Genomic DNA, 18,045 nt, shown 5'->3' with positions numbered 1-18,045 from the left:
AATTATTCTGCTCAGAAACTCGCAGTACATACTAGAATGGCGTAAACAGATACAGATACATAGAGCCACAAAACATTATGTGTGCATCTGGCAGACATATTAATTGGCATACCAGCTAGCTCGCAAATGCCCCAGGAATTAAATTTTTTGATACACATCACTTATTTCTAAAGTGTAAAAGGACTTTTACAATGGAGTTTTACCTCCCATAATAGGAACTCATCGGATTCGTGGGCAGGTTCTCCCCATCCTGCGAAGGATATGGAGAAGTAGTAGTAACTTCTATCTCAATACTAGAAGTTGATGGTCCACCAAGAAAGCTCTCAGTCTCAGTCTCTGCATCCAGTTGTGCCCAAGGATGCAGCGACAGCTTCAGTAACCTGCCCAGTTCATTAGCGATCTCCTTCATGGATGGCCTATTGTTGCCGCACATGTCCAAGCATTGCTTGGCTAGCGCTGCGAGGCCCGTGACCAACTCAGTGCTCTCTTGCCTCTTTATATGTCTGGCCACCACTGCGTCAAGTTTATTCTCCTTCATGGCGGTCAGGAAATTTGATGTCAAGCTCCTTTGCTCCTCAGGACCATTCAGTTTCAGCGGAACCTGGCCTGTGAGCACCTCTAGAAGGATGACGCCGAACCATTCAGTTTACTTAGATGCAAAGTCTGAATGTTTCCCTTGCTTTAATTTACTGCAAAAAAAAAAAGATAACAGCAGCCGGGACTTGGAAGTTGGATTGGGAACCAGTCAGGAAGGCAGTGCCGTGTCTTCCGTCCGTTGGCGATCGGGAGCACGGTTGTTGGTTGGGGGCAACGACCTGCTTTTGTTCACCCGGCAAGAGAGCAGGTGAGCTACTGTGAATTGGGTTAACCTGGATTGCCTTCGTACTAGCTAGCTGCCTAGCTCTACGGTTACGATCGAGTTATATCCCATCCTTGGCTTCCTTGAGTTTGTTGTGATCGGCAGTTTCATCATTTTACCACAAACACAAGATACTAAAAAAAAAACTAGTACTCTCTCCATGATTTTTTTTTACCATTTCGGACAAAGTATTGTATAGAAAAACAACTATGTTGTGATGTCGGGGTGTCAAAAAAAAAGAGGTAGTACTAGGTACATGCGTAAATACCAAGAAAACCAGGGATCGCACATCAAGCAGAGAGAGTACCGATGGGTGATGACAGGTGAGTGATGCGGACGGCGGGCTCACGGCAGTGTGTTGGAGCAAATGGCCACGAAGTTTTAGTGTGTTGTGGCAAAAATCGTATTTTTCAGTGTTGGGGCAAAGACCACGTTTGAAGAGTGTCCCACACCCAATTTTTCCATATATATATATCATCTCTAAGATTTCTCTCATTTCCTCCCCACTCCTCCTTCCCAGCAGCCGTCCCCCACCCCCTCCGCAGCGCCCGGCGGCGCCCCAGGCCTCAGCGCCACGGCCCTCGGATCCCTCGCGTCGGCGTGCCCAGGACCCAGCGGCCAGCGCCCCCGCCCCTCCCTCCTCCGGTCCTCCTCGCAGCTTGGTCCAAGGCCACGCGCCCAGGCTAGCACAGGTGCCCAGCGCGGCCCCCGACGCCCTCGCTCCTTGCCCAGAGGCGACGCGCGCAGGCGGCCTCTCGGCCAGGCCGCCAGGCGCCTAGGCCCCTGATTGGCCGATTCCCTCCCAGCAGGCAACGCTCCCCTATTACTTGTGTTAATCTGCATGCAACAATGATTCTTGTTTGTGTGCAACAATGACTCTTCATTAATTGCAGATTGTGTTTGCTATATATATTAATTTTTGCTTGCTGTTAAATTAAATTTTATGTTTGATTTTTTTAAATTTGCAGGTACACAGGCGTGCCGTGGGTATCTGCGGACAGCAGGTACGGGTTTGGGTTTCTACCCGTCGCGGATTGCGTGCGTAGATGCGGGCACGAGTTTTAGCTTGCGGGTCCGGGTCTTTGAAATTAGTATCCACGCGAATTTTACTCGTTGCCATCTAGAGCCTGGCCCCTCCAAGACCTGCGCAAGAACAGACAAAAGGCAATCTAAAAATCCAAAGCAAAATCCAAGACAAAGGGACAGAGAATTAAATCAACCGAAACACAGGAGGGATGGGCCTCCATTCCCATCAAATTTCAGTGCTAAGATTCAAGGATTCATCCTCAATTTCTAAACCTAGAGAGAAGAGGAGGGGGAAGTAGAAAACAACCAAAAAAACAGGGAGAAGGGGGCGACGGGGGAGAAGGAAAAGAGCTATCGACCGTGACAGCCACTCCCCTTCTTATCCACCCATCTCTAATCCAAAATGACTAAAGTACCCCTACAATAATAACTATATTTATTACACGCCCAGGGGTATTTTGGTCCAACTTTTTTCGGAGCATCGGACGGACCCGATGACTTCACGATTTTGCTTCGCCTCGACGCAAGCTTCGCGATCCCGCCACCTGTCCTCCGACCTCCTCGGGCACTCCGCCCCGATTCCTGCCGGAGTCCTACCCCGGGTTTTGAGGCCCAAACCCGAAAACCGTCCATCGATCTTCCAATCCTCGACGCCTGCCACCATCGTCCTCGAACGCTCGGGCGCCAAGTCTTCTCGAGCCTCTGCTCGACTTGCACGACCGCCGTCTTGACTTGGTCAACACGGTCACCCCGTGTACTCTTGCGCTCGTCGATGTCCCCAGACGTCAGTCACCGCAGCTAGTCGTCCGGCCACCTGGTCCCTCGGTCCAAGCCTAGCATCCGTCCTTCACCGTTCCCGGTCCATCGATACGAACCCGCATGACCTTCGCCGCCGACTTCCACACCTGTGCACCACAAGCCAAAAAAACACGTTGCACGACACAACCCACGGCACGGTTAGTCCGCAAACTCAACCCGAAACGCCAGTCCGTTAATAATCACTCATCATCAGGCTCGAACCACAAGGGCACATATCAACTTTGTGTACGCACCTATTGCTGCCGCACATATCCAGGCATTGTTTGGCTAGCGCTGCGAGCCCCGTGACTAACTCGTTGCTCTTTTGCCCCCTTTATATGTCTTGCCAACACTGCATCAAGTTTATTCTCCTTCATGGCGGTCAGTAAATTTGATGTCAAGCTCCTTTGCTCCTCAGGACCATTCAGTTTCAGCGGAACCCGCCCGGTGAGCACCTCTAGAAGGATGGCGCCGAAGCTGTAGACATCACTCTTATCGGTAAGTTGGCATGTCTGCATGTATTCAGGGTCAAGGTAACCACAGGTACCTTGAACCACAGTCACGTACTGCTCGTTGTCAGATGGGACTAGAATGGAGGCTCCAAAGTCCGACACTTTGGCCATGTAGCTGTCATTGAGCAGAATGTTGGTGGTCTTCACATCACCATGTAGAATCGGGGGAAGATGCGTATGAATGTAGGAAGCGAAGTCCCTCAGCTGCTTCCATGTGCAAGCTGACGTTGAAGTACCTGGACTGTGAGCACTGCGAGCCGATGCCGAACGGGTAGAGCATCTCGACGTCGCCGCAGTGTCTCCGGCACTAAGCCAGGAACAACCGCGATTTCGGGGGCATGTTGCGATGCGACGCAAGAAGCAGTAGAGCAAGGGAGAGCTTCAGGATCACTTCCATACTCGTCGGTTGGAGAATTGAAACCATGACATTATTGTAGCTTAGCATTCAGCTTAATCGATTGGCACCACAAAGATTATCGGTCTAGGGGAGGAGCTGATCTGATCATGAAAAGATGAACATAAAGCAAACGATATAACACAAGTTTGGCAAATTTCAGCTCAAAGAATTATGGAAGTTCAGTTTCGGTGAGCAGAAGTGCCAGAGGAGATAGTTGATCTTCCCTCTGATGCCAAGAACGCTGAATCTTTGGAGATTTTGTAACACCCTAATTTAAATTTCAGTATTTAATAATAAATTTAATTGGTTTTATTTAATTTTCTAAAGTTTATTTTGCTTAGCCTTGCATTTAATTTAATTTTCTTTCACAAGTAATTAAATTTTTTCTAGGTTTAAACTTGTTTGTGCATTCATGCTGGTGCATAAGTTTTATTGGGTTGAGTGCATAGGAGTTTGAATTCAAATAGATTTGAGTGAAGTTTGGAAAAGAAATAGAAAAGGAGAAGAAATCAAACCCAACCCAGCAGCCCAGCCGGCCCAGTCCCACTCCTTCTTCCCTCCTGCGCCGGCCCGCTTCCTCCCGCAGGCCCAGCTTGCCACCCACTCAAGCCGCTCCAGCGCACGGCCCGCGCGCGCCCTCTTCACTGACAGGGCGGGCCCACATGTCGGCGCCCTTTCCCAGCAGACTGCGCGTTGCCGCTGCCTCCTCTCTCTCACCGACACTCCGGGCCCAGCTGTCGGTGCTTCCTTCTTCCTCCAATCCTTTCTCTGTGCCGCACCCGAGCTCCAGCTCAGCTCCGCTCCGCCCGCTCTCTCGCATGCCCGTGGACCACCCCGACCCTGCAGGGCCACCGGCCAGCCTCAGCGCACCCCGCCCCGCCTTCTAGAAGCTACGCGCCGAGCCCCGGGATCACGCCGTGCGGTCAGCGCGATCCGCTTCTTGCGTGATCTGCTCCGCCGCGATCACCGCAGCCGCTTCCAGCGCGCACGCATGCCCAGAATCACCGCAGGCCTTTAATTGGCCCCTGCGCACCCACCAGAGCCCTATCTTGCCACCCCAACGCCGCCCCGAGCCTCTGCGCCATCGCCCCTGCCTAGCTCCGCCGTGCAAAAGCTCCCCGCCGTCGTGGCCACGCCGCCCTGCCGCGCCACCGCTCCTGCCGACCCCTGCCAGATCTCCGCCCCGAGCCCAGGTTTCACCCTGAGCCCGCTTGCCCCGGTCCGAGCCGCGCACTCGCCGGAATTTGACCGAGATCCGCCGCAGGTGAGTTTCCTCTGCCGCCGCAGTTCCACGCCGCCGGCGATGTTCAGGCCACCCTGACCCCCGCAACATTTCCACAGGATCAATCCCGCATCGAGCCCCGGAGCCAGGACCCCGGAGCACCCCTGCAGCGACCTCCTCCCCGAGCTCCATCGAGCGCCGCCACTAGACCTCGACGCCGGCCGTCCTGCGCTGCAGCCTTCTCCACTCCAGGCCCTCGGTGAGCTTCCACCTGCCCTATCCTTCCTTTTGCGCAAGATGTAGTGGCCCGTAGGCCGGTCCCAACGCCGGAACGCCGCTACCAGCGCTCCGCCGCTGCTGCTCCGCCGCGGCCTTACCCCTTCAGCCCTGTACAGCATCGCACCGACCCCGTTTCGCGTTGCTTTGGCCTTGCGCACGCACAAACACCCGTTCGCAGCCGTTCCCATGCCCAGAGCTGCTCGCGCACGCGCTCACCGGCGTGTTCCGCCGCGCAGACCCGCCGCCACCACCGCGCTCGCTGTTGCAGGCCTCCCCGAGCCCAGCCAAGGCCGCCAGTAGATTACGCGTACCGCGTAGATCATCCCAGACCCAAGCCCGGGATGATTTGACCCCCGGACTACCGAATTCTGTTTACTCCGGCGAGATCCAGCCGCGCGCCGCCTTGCGGACCCTGTTCTGGTGCCCCTGCGCCACCGTCCCGCACGTCAACGCTTTCCAGCCGTCCGATCTGAAGCCGACGCTCATGATTAGATCCTGAACCGTTATGATCCGAGCCGTTCGATCGCGATCCGACGATCCGGACCCCTTGGTACCGGTTCGCCCTGGAAACTTTGTTAAAGGGTCCCTGGCTTTTCCTTGAATCAACCCGCAGTCCTGTCTAGTTCAAAAATAATTCCAGATCAGCCCTGTTTTTAGCGTTTAGGCCAATGAGCTTTCCAGTTTTCGAACACGCCGTCCAGTTCCTGTCTTTTTGCACGTTAGACCCTAGATCTAACCTTTAATTACGTTTAGGTCTCAGGTTTTTACGCAGAACCCCCTGTAGTTCCAGTTTTCTCGCAGTTTAGTCCTTAAACCTTGTTTTAGCCCTAGATTTCGCCTTCTAGCTCCGTTTTAGCCGTTCTTTATGTCCACGTGATCGTTGTAACGCGTAGAATAGTTCTAGCTCAGTTTTGTTTGCTGTTTTTATGTATTATTGTATTGTTTCTTAGTTTTTGCCTTATTTGCATGTATGTGTATGTGCTGAACTTTGTTTTGGCGTTGTGATCGTGAGTAGATGTTGAGCAGTCGGAGGAGTACCAGGAGGCACCTTCCGCGGGACACGTCGAGCAGCAGGAGCAGTTTGAGGAAAGCAAAGCAAGTATAACATGAACCGCCTATCACTTTTAAATATATTTTCATACTGCATTTTAATATTGTATGCCTATAAGGACTTTGCTAGCCACTTTATATCCTTTATATATATCCCTTGGGTTGCATTTTGGTTAGTTGTGCTAGGTGTCGCGCTATAACACACTTGGTCCTTTTTAGGTCCTTTTTAATTAATTTGATTAATGGTATATGCAACTTAATTCTGAGAGTGGCCCTCTATGTTCTGTGCTTGAGTGGCTCACGTCTCGTTAAAATTGGTTTTTTTTCTAGAAACATGGTTTAGGGGGCCAGCACGGTGCTTAGTGCTTGGTTGGCCACTCTCCCTAAGGACCGGTTCATAGAGCGACAACTTGGGACAACAACGCTACAACAAGACTGGAATGGGACGGTCTTGGCTTACTAATTAGGTCTTTTTGGTTTGGAGTAACTTACCTGCGGGGCAAGGGTGGTAAGCTTCTATGGCCCTCGTACTGAGTGGCCTCGTCTGTGCTTTGTGACTTGACGCCCACTAGACCTGCTCCATCGTCGTCGATCCAACCCTCGCGGTTACTCCTTACCAAAGATTTTTTGTAACGGCCTCGTAGTGAGTTTGCTAGTCATCTCACCTACGGAAGTGTGATGAACAACTAGCGTAGATCACGACTTATGGGTAAATATGTGCAATCTCTGCAGAGTGTAAAACTGGTATAATAGCCGTGCTCACGGTTATGAGCGGCCCAGATCCTCCTTTTGATTAGTGGGGTTATCTCCTTTTGATTAAGGTGGTTCCCCGGGTGGTTTGGTTTGGTTTGGTTCTCAGTAGTTCATAATTAATTTTGATTAATTTCTATGTAATTGGGTTTATGGTAATTCATCCACTTGTAGTAATTAGCTTTAATAAAATTTTGCCAAGATTAAAAGCTAATGCAGTTGAGTCAGCCAACCTTAGAGCCTCATAGTTTGTGTTATACTTGTTGAGTATAAGTTGTGTACTCACTCTTGTCTACTCTACTCTTTTTCTCTTGTTCTATTTGGGGACACCCTACTGCTGCTCAGTTCCCGGTGACGCGGAGGAGTTCACTCAGAACCTCCAGGAGTACGAGGACTTCTAGGCGGTCGTCTCCCAGTCGACGTCTCTGTGGTGCCCAGCTTCAGAGAGAGTTTTGTACTTGTACTACGCTTCCGCATATTTGTATCAGACATTTTGTCATTAATGTAATAAATAACATTCGTACTCGTTTTATTATATCTTTTTATGTGATATGTGCTGTGATATACTGTTCATTCTGTTGTATATACGTGACTTGATCCTGGCACGTATATGACTGCTCGATTTATGTCCTTTTGTAAACCGGGTGTTACAGATTTCTTCAGCTATTGTTTGTTCTTAGAACAGAAAGCACATGCTGTTGTCAAAGCGGTATCACGAATGAATCAAAATACAACAAAGAGTCAAAAAAAAATTTGGTCAATGATTGATTGCCAAAAAAATATCTGTAATGTACATGCTAATCTTCTCTAAGTCATCAGCTGGTGCAACAGATCAACAAACAGTGACAATTATAGATCTTAATCTTTTTGTTAAACAAATACCATTAGATCCAACTACAAAGGTTTATTATAAGGCAGATAATCCTCTACCTTTAGCCGGTCTGGAAAGGGAATCAAAATGCTGCAAGCTCTTTAGAGTTGTAGCAAATCAGCAACGGCTAAAAAGATTCAGCAAAGAAACAAGTGGTACCAAATGCTTGTTCCTACGTCAGAGCGAGCTATAGGGCGTGCAACTTTGGGTGATCTGCACGTCCCTGCTCCCTGGACTAGCTGCTGGACACCTGCTTTTTATTCTTCGCTTCATAGGTTTTCAGAATAAGAAAAATCATGGCATATACTTTTTCTCGTCTTCTCCGACCACAGTAAACAGATTTAGAAAAAACAAAACGGCTAGTGCTATGAAATCTAAAGGTTCTTTTTCCCAATTTCGTTTAGCTTGATAGCCCAATTCGCCGTGGTTAGCTGAGGAAAGTTGTCCCTGTCACAATTCAATGGTAGATACAAGGTCTGAATGTTTCCCTTGCTTTAATTTACTGCAAATAAGATAACAGCAGCCGGGACTTGGAAGTTGGGGATTGGAACCAGTCGGCAAGGCCGTGCCGTGCAATCGCTCGTTCTTCCGTCCGTTGGCGAGCGATCGGGAGCAGGGTTGGTTGGGGGCAACGACCTGCTAACCTGCTTTCACATGGCAAGAGAGCAGGTGAGCCACTGTGAATTGGGTTAACCTGGATTGCCTTCCTAGCTAGCTCTACGGTTCCGCTCGAGTTATATCTCATCCGTGGCTTGCTTGAGTTTGTTGTGATCGGCAGTTTCATCATTTTACCACAAACACAAGATACTTCATTTTTTTTAAAAAAAAGACTAGTACTATACCAATGTAAATACCAGGAGAACCAGGGATCGCACAACACTTTGTAGTTGAATTCGCTAACATTAAGGCAGGTGCTGGGGCTCGCTCCACTGACTGCGATCCGCGTAGTCGCCAAAGAACCCGTGCAGTAGCCAAAAAGCCCCAACCACCCCCTCCTATTAATGCGACCACAAACTCCCCCACCATCGACCCACAGCCCACCGTACCGCCCCACCGCCACCGGTGCCTCGGCCACCTGCCTCGCTCCCGGCGGCAACCTCGTCGCCGCGCCGTGCCATCCCGCCTTACGTAAACCGAGCCAATCGCAATGCCTCTGTCCGGACCTGGCCCACCGCCCACACCCACCATCGACGACAGCGCTCCCCCGCCTCGCTGCCCCGCTCGCGCTCGGGCCGGTCTCGCCGCTGATCTTCGAGGTCCGTGGGGATAGGGCTCTCAGAACCCAAACCCCCAAACCTAACCCTGGCAGCCTTTATCCGTTGATGGCGCAGCGGCTCTCCGACACCAACGAAGGGTGGCAGGCGACGACGGCAATGGTGAGCCCACCTGGCAGCGGCATGGGGCACGCGCGACACCGCAACTCGCAGACACGCGTGACCTGACCTCTGGTGTTGCCGCTAATAGGCACAACGCAGTATGCAGGCAAGGAGGAGGAGAAGACGGCGGGCAGAGCCCGGAAGGGAGGAGAAAGAATGTTCGCAACCGTGAAATAGACAAGGCCATACAAATCTATACTTTAAAAAATGAAAGAATTGAATATAATTTTTATCCACTCTACCTCACCTAACTTTCTCACAAAATATCTCTTTTAGATCGTCAAAGAAAATATTTCTGCCATAAATCCATTTTTTCTCACCATGTCGTCGCGCTTACCCGCTTCTTGTGTACCCGCCCGACCCCACCTCCCATCTATCCGCAAAATCAGCCAATCAAACCCAGATGAAAGGCGCATCAAGCGAGGATAGGTCGACCGCTGGCAAATGTAGGTGCTCCCAGATGAAATCTGAGGTTCTTGGCGGCGGGGAATCCATGATCGCTGAGAAATGGTTATTGATGATCCTCTTTTTGTCTTCATGAGTAACCGCCCAGCCACGTTCAGTTTTCAACCTTAGTATGAAGTTTTTTCTTCTTCTGGCATTTGCCTTGAGGTGGAAGTATTTAGTGTTTGCATCCCCTTCCCTAAGGTTGGCAATCCTGGAGCACAGTTTTCGCCTCGCTTTCTCGATGACCGCCCAGCCGAGGATTCGCCTTTTGAGTTTAGTACACAGCTGGAACTCCTCATTAGAGAGTTCGCGGTGCTCCTGGGCTATGTCGAGGCGTAGTATGACTTCTTGGGCCATGTGGAGCTTCATTCTGGCATCCGATATGATAGATCGACTCCACGCCTTTAGTGCTTTCCCGGTTGTGAAAAGTTTGTGCCCCAACCTATGGTAAGGTTCTGTGTGACTGGTTGGTTGGGCCCATGCTTGTTATACCACCTCATGAAAGCGCGGAAGTTTGGTCCAGAAGTTTTCGAATTTGAAAGGAGCCGGTAGCCGTAGAGCCGACATGTGAGCTAGCAGAAGTGGGCAATGCTCGGAGTGCGAGGTAGAGAGCGCATGTAGCGCATGTTCATGAAAGGTCATGTCACACCCCTGGTTACAAAAGAAGCGATCTAAGCGCACCAGCGTTGGCGAACGTCTTTCATTGCTCCATGTAAATCTTCTATTCTGGAGGTGGATTTCTTTCAGCTCACAGAAATTTAGAGTCCTTCGAAAACTTCGCATGAGGCTTAAGTTTAAGTTGCGGTTATTTTTGTCCCTCGCCCTGTAAATGAGGTTGAAATCACCTAGTAGAAGCCAACTTGTGTCGTTCGTTGGTTTCATTTGCCGTAGATGGCGCAGGAAGCTTTCCTTTTGTACCCGTCGTGAAGGCCCATAAACGCCTGTCAAAACAAAGGATGCGGCTGTATCGCGTACGGTGACAATCGATGTAATGGAATATCGGCCAATCTCCGGATTTTCATGTCCACTGCTCTGTCGTCCCAAAGGAGTAAAATTCCCCCTCGGGTCCCTTGCGCCGGCTTGTAGACGAACTGGTTGAGCTTGTAGGCCCCTAGGAAACGAGCAAGGCTATCGTCGATTGCTTCTAATTTTGTCTCCTGAAGGCATGCAATGTGGCACGTAGTTGCCGCAATTGTCTCGTGTACAGCCAAGCATCTAGCCGCTGAATTTAGCCCCCTCACGTTCCAACAAAGTATTTGGAACACTAAGTGTTCCGGTGGCTTAGTTGGTGCATAAGCATAAGCATATTTACTTTAGGACTAACCGGTACGGTGGTGAGGAAGGCGGTGCTTAAAAGAGAGATTAGGTGAGTTTAGGGAGTGATTACCCTAAATTAACACAATCCAAAAGAGAGAGTGGATGAAGGGCGGCATCCTAGCCATGTACTTCATGGTGGATCTGAAGATTAATGCAATCCGTGTTTAGTTTGCCCCAAATCTTGCCTCCCTCACTGTTTTTCTTTTTCTGGAATTTCATATTATTTTTGGTGAATTTTTCGATCTCGCGATTTGGATCTAAGTAGTACGATGTGTGGGAATGTCTCTTGACCATCCTAGGTCACGCGCACGCCGGATTCGAGGATTTGGTGGTTTTGCCCCTTTTTGGTGTTCTTCGGGAGATCCGCAAAATTGGCCTCAATCCTTGATCTTTTTTTTTGGTGGATCTTGCTTGTACAGATTCGCTATCACCTCAGCATGGTTAAGCCCAAGTTAGAGTTTCTGCCCAAAGTTGAGTTATTCCATCCCTTTTCTCAAATCCAAGAAACTGGAGGTGAATCTCTGGCCCCTTGGGGGAAATTCTTGTTGTAATAGATTCACCAAGTTGTAGTGGAGCTAAGATCCAAGTTTCGTTGGATTTGGAGGTCGTTTGATCGAGTTTCACCTCTTTTTCACTTCTTTTCGGCTGCTGTTTTCTGGCTGATGCGGAAGTTCCGCAGGCTGAGAGGAAGTTCATAGGGTGCGAATATTCCGTAGTTTGAGAGTAAGTTCCATAGGTAGCCTCCGTCTTTTTACGTGTTGTGGCTACGTGGAACTGGTATTTGCCATGTTTGAGGTGCGTTGGGTGTAATTGGGATATAGGCCCGTCGATTTGCAAAATGCGAGTTGGGTTCTGATTCACCCTCGATCATATTTGTTTCAGAGTCTTATCCTGCTTTCAGAGTTTCAGTGTTTTGTTTCTTATCAAGATTTTGGCAGTTAGAAGTTCAAGGATCGTGTGGAGATCATGCCTGAGTCCTAGGCTATTTACCAGGGCCACTTAAGCCACTTCGTTGTTGTAATCATGGTTGTAAATAAAGAAGAGAAACCCCCGAAAAGCTCTTCATCGCAGCGCAAACTTACTGTCTCTCAACAGTATGTGTTCTGTACTTCTGTACCTTGTCGTCGTTGTCGAGTTCATCAAGCAATCCAACAAGGAACATTCAGAAACAGACCAGATACGCCTAGAATATACAATATATTGCATAATAGTATGTCACAATTATTCTGCTCAGAAACTCGCAGTACATACTAGAATGGCGTAAACAGATACAGATACATAGAGCCACAAAGCATTATGTGTGCATCTGGCAGACATATTAATTGGCATACCAGCTAGCTCGCAAATGCCCCAGGAATTAAATTTTTTGATACACATCACTTATTTCTACAATGGAGTTTTACCTCCCATAATAGGAACTCATCGGATTCATGGGCAGGTTCTCCCCATCCTGCGAAGGATATGGAGAAGTAGTAGTAACTTCTATCTCAATACTAGAAGTTGATGGTCCACAAAGAAAGCTCTCAGTCTCAGTCTCTGCATCCAGTTGTGCCCAAGGATGCAGCGACAGCTTCAGTAACCTGCCCAGTTCATTAGCGATCTCCTTCATGGATGGCCTATTGTTGCCGCACATGTCCAAGCATTGCTTGGCTAGCGCTGCGAGCCCCGTGACCAACTCAGTGCTCTCTTGCCCCTTTATATGTCTGGCCACCAGTGCGTCAAGTTTATTCTCCTTCATGGCGGTCAGGAAATTTGATGTCAAGCTCCTTTGCTCCTCAGGACCATTCAGTTTCAGCGGAACCTGGCCTGTGAGCACCTCTAGAAGGATGACGCCGAAGCTGTAGACATCACTCTTGTCTGTCAATTTGCATGTCTGCATGTATTCAGGGTCGAGGTAACCACAGGTACCTTGAACCACAGTCACATACTGCTCATTATCAGATGGGGCTAGAATGGAGGCTCCAAAGTCCGAAACTTTTGCCATGTAATTGTCATCGAGGAGAATGTTGGCGGTCTTCACATCACCGTGTAGAATAGGGGGAGATGCATAAGAATGTAGGAAGCTAAGTCCCTCAGCTGCTTCATGTGCAATCCTTAACAAGGAGCTGAAAGAGACTTGCAATGCTCGGTTCCTGCCATGGATAAGCTCATACAGGGTGCCGTTTGGGATGAACTCGTAGACTAACATCGGAACTTCCACCTCTAGGCAACAACCCACCAGTTTGACAATGTTCTTGTGATTGATCTGAGATAGTATTAGCATTTCTTGACCAAATTCCTTCTGTTGCCTTTCATCGATAAATGCACATCTCTTAATTGCAATAGGTGTGTTGTCTTCAAGAATACCTTTGTAGACCGTTCCATGGCCTCCTCTTCCAATTATCCGGGTCTTATCATAGTTGTTTGTGGCTTGTATAAGTTCAGCTTCTGTAAATACCTTGAAAGCAAGACCATTTTCAGATCTGATCCTCTCGAACAGAAGAACACCTCCGTGTTGTCGAAAATGCTCTTGCTTAATTTTGTTCAGTTTCCTTCTTTGAAAGATGAAGTAATTCAAGAAGGAGAAAATCACAAGAGCAAGAAAGCCAACTGTAACTCCTGCATGACAACATTAGATAAGAGCGTTGTTACGAAATTTTGATTCCATTGCTCTGAATAATTGAACGACCTTTTCGAAAAGGAACAACAACATTTCTCAAACTCTGCTTGGAGTTTCGATCGGAATTGGTAGTAAATTTGATTTGTGAGAGTACTGTTGTCGAATGTTGTTTGATGATTCACATAAATGAACGTTCATTATCTTGGTAGCTAATATCCTTACCTATTATTAGACCGGTATCAGGGTCACATGTTTTGTTTTGCTGAGAAAACTTCCTTCCTGCTCGACACGAACACCTGTATCCTCCTATTGTGTTGTGGCAGGTGCTGCCTGAAGGGCATGATGACCTGTCTATACATTCATTGTAATCTGCAGTAAGATGAGCAAAAAATAGTTACAAATACAAACTCTAGAAGTTAGGCACATGTGGAAGATACATAATTTCAACTTATAAGTCGAATCAGTACCTTGGCATCCATCAAAAAGATAGGGGTTGCCTTGGTACCCGTTGGAGCAATTGCATCGATATCCTGGTCCGTTGGTGGAGTCCATGCACTCGCTATTTCTGCTGAGGCATGCGTAAGTACCTGTCTTGTTTAGCCTAGCGACCTCACACGACATACTGTTTTCTCTTATTGCCCAGTCCATTATCACCGGTGTTCGTCCATTGTTCGTGGAATTGAACTGGTTGATGTAACTAGGGCTGAAACTGAACGTCTCCGCCTCCATCAGCACGGCATAGCCGCACGGACCAAAGCTCGAAATCCGGCTTGTGTCGAAACCACTGTCGAAGCTTACATTGTAGAAGTCCATACCCCTGGGTATGGCTGTCTGGCAGCAGCCCATGCCAGAGCAGGAGCCGGCTACTAAGTCTGACAAATTTCGGCATGTTGAGACGCATCCACTCTGGTAGCCCGTGCCAGTGTCGTCAGAGATGTAGGCGAGCGTATTGCACCCAACGACAGTGAATTTGTTGTGGATGTCTGAGAACCGGAAGGGGCTGTTCCTTGCGCTGAACGACCAAGGTTTAGTGTCCATGGAACGAGAGGAGGTGTTGTAGCAGTACGTCGAGATGTTATTCGTTTTCCGGAGCGTGCCATGGATCAAGGAAATGTTGAGCAGCTCAAATTTACCACCACCCAGGAATGGCTTGGAGACGCCATCTCGGACCAGGCAGCTAACGCTAAAGCCTGCTAACGAGCAGTTGGCGCCGATGCCGAATGGGAACGGGATTTCGACGCCGCCGCACTGCGTTTGGCACTGAGGGCTCGGAACCGCAACAGCGGTGGCGCGCTGTGATGCCAGTAACAACAGAAGTAGAAGACCAAAGCCGAGTTGCCGAAAGAGCACTTCCATACTCACTCCGTGGCTGGAGAACTAAAAAGTAGTGGAAAACATTATACTCCTACGTTAACTTGTGCATTCTTTGCGTAGTTGTACACTTAGAAAAAAAAACCATACATGCACGCCAATGAAATCATTTGAAAAAAACGATCCATCCAAACATGCAAGCAACGCGTCAGTTTGGGGTGATGAGGTAAATCTCCTGTTACTCTAATCACCTTTTTTTTTGCGAAGACTCTAATCACCGTTTTACAGTTCCTGCTGCAAAAGGGATGATGCTACGACATCCAATTATATTAAGGCTGTCTTGGAAATATACGAACATCACAACGAGAAGCATCAACACCTTTCACGCACGCTGATAATGAACTAAGGAAGAAAAGGTACTAACTGATAAAACCAAAACTCAGGGTGGATAAGCTTGCTGAGACAGAAAGGGAGCTCAGCTTCCGATGATATACCTTCATACGTGCAGAGCTTCGCCCAGAGGTCTCTGAGGCCATCTTCCCCCCGATCGCCGCGCCGAGACCCTGAGAACCGTACCTTTCGCGAGATTGCTTCAGTAATTTACTCTCACAGAAGCAAAACATCCTTTTGTGTGTGTTGGAGTATATGTAATAAGAAGCGCACATCTCGCGTCAGTGTGCTTTCGAACAATAGTCTTACCAGAAGTTGAATCGGGAACGAGTCAACATCTACAGTAGTAGCAGAGACCGAGCCTTACCAAAAAAATCTAGAGATTGCTAGACAATCAAAAAGAGCTAGGACCTGCAAATGTGTACCCATGCCCTCCGGCCAGTACCCCTTTTTGCTGGACTTTTTTATTTTATTTTAACCATTTTTTGCTGGACTCTTGGTGCGCACTTCTTCATACATATCACGACGCGGTCAACTTGACCGTGTATAAGAAACGTATTACACCATACGTATCATGCGGTGAGCTAGAATTTTGAATGTACGTACACTCTCTTTTTTCAGTGTTATCGTACTAGGAGGATGTCCTGCGTGACTTAGCTTGTGTCAAAGACTTGTTGGGGAAAGTTGTCCCTACCACAAGTTAATGGTAGATGCAAAGTCTGAATGTTTCCCTTGCTTTAATTTACTGCAAAAAAAAAAGATAACAGCAGCCGGGACTTGGAAGTTGGATTGGGAACCAGCCAGCAAGGCAGTGCCGTGTCTTCCGTCCGTTGGCGATCGGGAGCACGGTTGTTGGTTGGGGGCAACGACCTGCTTTTGTTCACACGGCAAGAGAGCAGGTGAGCTACTGTGAATTGGGTTAACCTGGATTGCCTTCGTACTAGCTAGCTGCCTAGCTCTACGGTTAGGATCGAGTTATGTCACACCTTGAAATTTTTTGAATTTCAGGATGTGATTAAAATTAAAAAAATAAAACAACAATTTTCTCAAAATTTTAAAATTTTCTCAACATTTATTTTTCTTCATAGAAAATTTAGTGTAAAAGAAAATAAATATTGGTTGTCTTTCAAATTAAATAATGTTGTTCTTCTGGTGATGCATTCATGTCACATGCATAGTGTTGTTGAGTGTGAAAACCTTTCAAAACGTGTTCTATCATCAAAAGTTCTTCCCGGGAATTTTCCGGATTCTTCTGGATTCTTTTCCCATTTTCCCTAGAGCAAACTCTAATTTTTAGAGGCTCTTCCAAATCTTCTCATGAACTCAAAATATTTTATTTGAGTTCGTTAGGTCCCAATATATTTCTAGGATTTTTGCTAGAATTTTCGGGCCATTTGGAATATTTTTTGGACTTTAAATATGAATTCTAGATTTTTCTAGAATTATTTTAATTTCGAAAATAATTAATTCCGAATTTTAAATGGGCTAAGTCTATCAAAAGTACATAAATCTCTAATGGACCTCAAGGGCCCATTCGCGTGTTCCCTAATGGGCTAAAGACACGTAAAACCCATTAGCATGGGAGGGAGGTTTAGTACCACATTGTTAGTTGATGTGGGATGGTGAGATTTTTCTCCCTATATGTTAAACCAACCTTTCTTGGCAACTCCACACAAAAATATAGACTACACATAGGGAGGCTCCTTGTTTGGGAATTCCTAAAATAATCTTTTCCCCCAGAATCCCACCATCCTCCGCATCCGTGCATCTCCGGTGAAATCCGACACCACCCTAGTGCTCAGCTCGTCGTCCTCTTCGTCGTGGTGTCTTCCTTCTCGCGAGTCGTCGCCATTTCGCCGTCGACCCCGTGCCTTCTCCTCGACAAGTTCACCGCCCCAGAGTTTCGCAAGGTAGCAAGGGAGCTCTCCGACCCTTTTTTCCCCTCCCCTTCTCGCTCCTGCGCGCACGCCCGCGCCCGCCGACTCTACTCCGCCGCCACTCGCCTCAGAGCTGCCTCCTACCACGTGCAAAACCCTATCCTCCGCCGCTTGCGCCGCCGTTCACCGATCGAGCGCCGCCACCGCACTAGCCCTCCGTCGCCTCTGCGTCCCGCGCAGGCCCTGCCAACGAGTTCGCCGCGTCGCGAGCTTGCTCCTCGACCCAGCCCCGAGCCGAACCGAGCCCCGGACGGCCGATTCCGACCTGCGCCGGCGACCCCGCCGCCGCCTAGCTCGCCGCCGGTAGCTCTGCGCCGCCGCCAGCCCACCCCAATCCACTCCCGCCGTCCGATTTAGATCCAGCGGCCCAGATCTAATATGACCCGAGTCAACTAAACCAAATACCGGTCAACCGTGGTCATTTTTGCAAATAAACCCCTCCGTTTTTCCAAAATCAACCCTCCGTCCATCGCAGTTCAAAACTATTTCTGTTTTAGTCCAAATCTTTACAGAAACACCCTGAGCTTTTCCAAAATAGAACTCGCCATCCTTAGTGCGTAGTTTTGCAAGCTAGCCCCTGTAGTTTAGGTTTAATCTCATTTTAGTCCTTGGTTTCTTTATAGCTAGCCCCTTTTCTTTCAAATCTATCGCAGATAAGCCTCTAGAACCTTGTTTTAGCCATATCTTCTTCATTTCAACTCTGTTTTCATCGATTCTCGCGCTCACGTGATCCTTGCAATGTGTGCGATAGCTTTATGACCTTGTTATCCTCTGTGAGCACAGTTTTATGTGTCTTGCAAATCTTTTCTGTTAGTCCTTAACCCTTTGGTTAATCGTGACTAATAAATTTCTGACTCATCGTTTATCCCATAGAATCGCCGTTTTAGTTCCATTTTCCGCGTTT

At 48.4% G+C, this 18,045-nt stretch overlaps 1 protein-coding gene and 1 long non-coding RNA gene across 2 annotated transcripts; one reads left to right on the top strand and one right to left on the bottom strand.

Annotated features, from left to right (window-relative positions):
* Positions 1-1,366: 1,366 nt before the first annotated feature.
* On the top strand, positions 1,367-3,925 carry LOC120660252. The gene is made up of 2 exons (XR_005669475.1): positions 1,367-1,863; positions 3,102-3,925. It is a non-coding gene; the product is annotated as an uncharacterized LOC120660252 (long non-coding RNA).
* Positions 3,926-12,069: 8,144 nt separating this feature from the next.
* LOC120660251 (wall-associated receptor kinase 2-like) lies at positions 12,070-15,412 on the bottom strand. Its single transcript, XM_039938673.1, has 4 exons — positions 15,309-15,412; positions 13,971-14,880; positions 13,726-13,872; positions 12,070-13,502 (listed from the first exon to the last, which is right to left on the bottom strand). Exons 1-4 carry the CDS (start codon positions 15,348-15,350, stop codon positions 12,304-12,306), a joined length of 2,298 nt encoding a protein of 765 aa, XP_039794607.1. The 5' UTR covers positions 15,351-15,412; the 3' UTR covers positions 12,070-12,303.
* Between the last annotated feature and the right edge of the window lie 2,633 nt (positions 15,413-18,045).

This window comes from Panicum virgatum, chromosome 2N (genome assembly GCF_016808335.1).
Source record: "Panicum virgatum strain AP13 chromosome 2N, P.virgatum_v5, whole genome shotgun sequence".
NCBI classification, from domain to species: domain Eukaryota; kingdom Viridiplantae; phylum Streptophyta; class Magnoliopsida; order Poales; family Poaceae; genus Panicum; species Panicum virgatum.
Note: the sequence above shows the minus strand (reverse complement) of the source record. Positions and strands in the feature narration are given on the sequence as shown.

What these genes read in the sequence shown, in the direction of transcription:
- LOC120660251 (XM_039938673.1), bottom strand. Translation starts at nt 15,350, where the DNA reads ATGGCCTCAGAGACCTCTGGGCGAAGCTCTGCACGTATGAAG. An exon ending in GAAGCTCTGCACGTATGAAG is followed by an intron (nt 14,881 to 15,308) that starts GTATATCATCGG and finishes ACTACTTTTTAG; the next exon opens with TTCTCCAGCCACGGAGTGAG. An exon ending in TCTTTTTGATGGATGCCAAG is followed by an intron (nt 13,873 to 13,970) that starts GTACTGATTCGA and finishes ATCTTACTGCAG; the next exon opens with ATTACAATGAATGTATAGAC.